At 45.4% G+C, this 4,733-nt stretch overlaps 1 protein-coding gene across 1 annotated transcript; it reads left to right on the top strand.

The window, feature by feature from the left end:
- Positions 1-3,167: 3,167 nt before the first annotated feature.
- On the top strand, positions 3,168-4,109 carry LOC135611773 (glutaredoxin-C5-like). Its single transcript, XM_065107404.1, has one exon. It carries the CDS (start codon positions 3,436-3,438, stop codon positions 3,826-3,828), a length of 393 nt encoding a protein of 130 aa, XP_064963476.1. The 5' UTR covers positions 3,168-3,435; the 3' UTR covers positions 3,829-4,109.
- The last annotated feature ends 624 nt before the right edge of the window (positions 4,110-4,733 follow it).

Genomic DNA, 4,733 nt, shown 5'->3' with positions numbered 1-4,733 from the left:
AACTGCACAGAACCTTGTTCGTAAAAGCGCAGAAGACAGTTTGCAGTTGTAAATGAAATCAAAAGACGTAAACGTAAACTGCACAGAACCTTGTTCGTAAAAAAGCGCAGAAGACAGTTTGCAGTTGTAAGTGAAATCAAGACGTAAACGTAAACTGCACAGAACTCATTTGTAAAAGCGCAGAGAGACAGTTTGCAGTTTGTAGATAGAATCAAGACGTGAACGTAAACTGCATAGAACTCGTTCGTAAAAGCGCAGAGAGCAGTAGCTATGTAGGAGGTTTGCAGTAATGATAAAGTGCTCAAAATAAACGCAAACCAGAGATTTAGAGTGGTTCGGTCAGTCTTGACCTACTCCACTTTTGGCTTCCTCCACCGATGAGGTTACCGACGTCAACTAGAGGCCTTCCTTCAATAGGCGAAGGCCAACTACCCTCTTACAGATTCACTCCTTTTGACGGGCTTAGGAGACAACCCTTACAGATGTTTTCTCTCCTCTCTTTACAACTCAAACTTGAAGAACAGAAGGAGGAGGAAAAACTAGCAGTTTTGAGCTCTAAGAACCACTGAAAAGATCAAGATTTCGGGTAAGTTCTTGCTCTTTTCAGTGCTGAATGGGTGGGGTATTTATAGGCCCCAACCCAATTCAAATTTGGAGCTCAAAACGATCAAATCCCGGAATTCCGGGATCAAGCGGTTGCACCTCTTGACTGGAGAGGTTGCACCGCCTGGCAGAGCTCGAAGACCGAGCTCAGGCGGTGCCACCTCTCTGTCAGGGAGGTTGCACCTCTCTGCCAGAGCTCGAAGACCGAGCTCAGGCGGTTGCACCTCCTAACTGGAGAGGTTGCACCGCCTGGCAGAGCTCGAAACTTAAGCTCTGGCGGTGCTACCTCTTGACAGAAGAGGTTGCACCGCCCAGTCTCGCTCGGAGACTGAGCCTGGGCGGTTGCACCTCCTGGCTGGGGCGGTGCTACCTCTTTCACTATTTCAGCTCACTTGGTTTGGCTCCAAACTTGGCCCAAACCAGTCCGAACTTGGGTCTAATTGGCCCCTACTTGGGTTATAGGATTAACACCTAATCCTAACCCTAATTAATGTGCTAACTATGATTTTAAAGACATTTTCTAAGCTATTACAAAGTCTGCAAGTCAAGACTTCTTCTGGCGAGCTTTCAGCAAACTTCCGACGGTCTTCCGATGAACTCTCGGAAACCATTCTGCGGACTCCCGGCAAGCTCCTAGACTTCACGATTTGTTCTTAGCAAGTTCCAACGAGCTTCTTCGGCAAGCTCCGATCTTTCTCGGCGAGCTCCGCGAACTCCCAACGAACCTTCCGGCGAGCTTCCGAAAAACCCTTCGGCAAGCTCCCAACTCATTCTCGGCTAGTTCCGGTAGCATTCCCGATGAACCTTCGGACTTCCGTCGAACTCTCGAACTTGCAACAAATCCTTCGCGCTTGACTCCGACACTTTGTTTCACTTTATGTCTTCATCGTTATCATAGCTAATCCTGCACAATTAAAGAAAAACTTCGATCGAGACAATTAATCCTAAGCAATTAACCAAGTTGTCTGGCATGTCATTGGTCCCTCGACGCTTCGTCCGATTCTTCGGCGCATCGTCCTTTCCTGCAGCCTATTGCCTAATCGGCCAGTTGACTCCGCAACTCCGATATCCTTGGCGCAATACCCGCTCTTCTTGGCCCGATGCCCGAGTCCACGGCCCGAAGCCTTCTGTCGATACGTCGACCGATCCACCGGCCCGACGTCCAATCTTCTGACATGTTCCTTCGGCACAACATGATTTTCCTGCTTTAATTGTCTCATTCTGATCAAAGCATCCTGCGTCACTCAAAACGCAAATTAAATCATAAACATATATCAAGTAGTTTCATCATCAAAATACGAGATTCAACAATATGAAGAAAAGGTAGGATCACATGCAAATGTTAGTAATAATGTACTACTAGCCCAAGATCAAACCAAATAAAAATAAATAAATTAAAATAAAAAATTTATTAAACTTCTTAAATAAAAAAATACTTGAATGACTTTTAGACCTGACTTTAATACTTGAGACTTCAATTAATCTACATATAAATGTCACTTATTTATGGATTAAAATACAAAATCCTCGGTCTCTACAATTTTATCTAATCTATCTTCTAAAATATATTTTAAACTAAGAATTCCTTATCATTAAAACTTTATCTAATTTTATTTAAAATATAAAATATTAATTAATAATATTTTAAAATATATTTTAACTTCTGTTACATCTAGATTCTCTCTGTCACCGATTCAAAAGATGTTGTTGTTCCAATGAAATATGAACACCGTAAACTCTCTCTATCTCTCTCCCCTATGTGTTGTAGAGTTACTTGTAAAAGGCCACTGTGGAACGTACATTTGTTTCCATCTCTTTGCCTAGTTCTCGTGCGTGGTCTTCTCTCTCTGACGTTCGTGTACCCATTACAAAGTCAGCTCTTCTGCTTCCGGTGGCGATCGGAATTGCCCTCTTCTTTCTCTCTCTCACGTAATAAGAGGCCGCTCAATATAAAATACATATGCTAATAAGAAAGAGGAGAATCGAAGTTTGCTACGGTAAACGTGCTCACGCGTGCGCTGGACTTCTTGTTGGTTTTCCCTCTTCGCTTTATCTGTTTGATATCTGTTCTGTTCTCTTTTCGTTGAGTTGGCTGTCGTCGAGGCCTTTACGGGCACCGGCTTCACTGTCCGCGGCGCATTCTCCGCCGAATCCACGGTCCCCTGCCTCTCACGTGCTGACCCGCTGCACTTCACCCCTTCTGCTCCATGGTCGGGGACTCATCGACCCTGGGCTTTCGTAATCCATGCTTGACCGTTGACCTGACGACGTTGACCGAGAGCATGAGAGAGAAGTGTAGGTAGGACAGAAAGGGGAAGAAGAGGTAGCCCTGTTCCTGGATGTAAACTAAAGCTGCAGGATTAGCTGAAATGGGTAGGGTGACTGCAGCCGACAACAAGGACGATGCCAGCCGCATTTGCCCGACAAGCGCGTATCTTCCTGATAAAGCCTGCACTCACCTTATCTATCTCTCTCGGTTTTCTTGTCTTTCTATCGAAGAAGAAAGGAACGGGTATGAACATAAACAACAGTAGAAGTAGGGGAAGAAACAAATATTGCAGCAGCAGCGGACTAGTAGATAATCGAGTCCTCTCTCCTCACTGCATGCCTCCACCCTGAACTTTCCCCTTGCATGAGCATCTGAAGAGTTCCTACACAAACTTCCCATTCTACCCCTCTGTTGTTTGTCCTCGGAATACTCTTCTCACATCCTGTAAAAACTCTTCCTCTTCCTAACTCTCCACAAAGAGCTATCGTCCTCCTCTTCTTCTTCTTCCAAGTCTTCGTTATAGAGTTTTAAGCTCTAGGTGAGGTTTTAGAGTGATTAGAAGGATGCAGTACCAGGCGGCGGCAGCAGAGGCGGGGACGTGGGGGTATGTTACGGCGGCGCGGAGGGCAACGATGGAGGAGGTGGAGCGGCTGGCGGCGGAGAGCGCGGTGGTGATCTTCAGCGTGAGCACGTGCTGCATGTGCCACGCCGTGAAGCGGCTCTTTTGGGGGATGGGGGTGAGCGCCGCGGTGGTGGAGCTGGACGAGGACCCGCGGGCGGAGGAGATAGATCGCGCTCTCGCCCGACTCCTCGGCAGCCGGCCCGCGGGGGGCACCCCTGTCCCCGTGGTATTCATCGGCGGGAAGCTGGTGGGAGCCATGGATCGGGTCATGGCCGCCCACATCAACGGCACCCTCGTCCCCCTCCTCAAAGAAGCTGGCGCTCTCTGGCTCTGAAACGACCACGTTGAAAACCAGTCCATGCAAGAAGCATAACCATGTGCATAGTGTCTTCCTCTTATAATTCAACCACGAATAAAGGAAACGAGAGGATAGAGGAGAGGGGAGAGGGAGGTTGAGGTTTTTCTGTAGTTCCTCCGATCCATCTTCAGTACAACATCAGCATGGGTGGGCTTTGCATGATACATTCTTCCTTTCTAGAGCTCTTGTTGGTGATGATCGTGGGAATAGAAAATGATCTTTAAATCGACAAAGAGAACCAAAAAAAAAAATTAGGTTCTTTTTCGGGCGAATTTCTTAAAAATGTTCTTTTTAACTTTGAAAAAACTTTTAATAAGGCTCCAAGTTTGAGAAATTTTTATATAGTATTTTTTTTAATCACCATCCTATCCTTATTGGCCACTGTCCTTTCCCATATCACACTTTCACCCCAACTGTGATTGTGTGTAGAGGCCTTGCTCTCGTTGAACCCCCAACAGCCACATTTGTTGCCCGTAGGCCTCCCTCGTTGTCGAGGACCATGCATTCCCCGCGCCGAGGGGTGTGCGTGTGCATGCAATGCAATGCACTTTTGTTATCGATCACAGGTAAGAAATAAGAGAGGGGCAACCCACACTTATGGAGCCAATAGCGATATAGAGAGGCATAGGCAACAAGTCCAATGATGACGATGATGGATCCGACAAATATAAAGGTAAGACAATCTTGTTATATAATCAAGACTACTCTACCAAAATTTTTTAAAATTCAAGACTTTTTTTTTAGAATTTGTCCATCTTTTTATTATGTTATTTGTGGAAGATTAAAATTATAATGTGAAAATTTTAACACTATGATTAAAATCAAAAAGTATCATAGGTGAAGAATAAATCCTAATTACCTTTATATGTCATAATAAATAT

Source organism: Musa acuminata, chromosome BXJ2-5 (genome assembly GCF_036884655.1).
Source record: "Musa acuminata AAA Group cultivar baxijiao chromosome BXJ2-5, Cavendish_Baxijiao_AAA, whole genome shotgun sequence".
In the NCBI taxonomy this organism is placed as follows: domain Eukaryota; kingdom Viridiplantae; phylum Streptophyta; class Magnoliopsida; order Zingiberales; family Musaceae; genus Musa; species Musa acuminata.
This window is presented reverse-complemented; position numbering and strand designations above follow the sequence as displayed.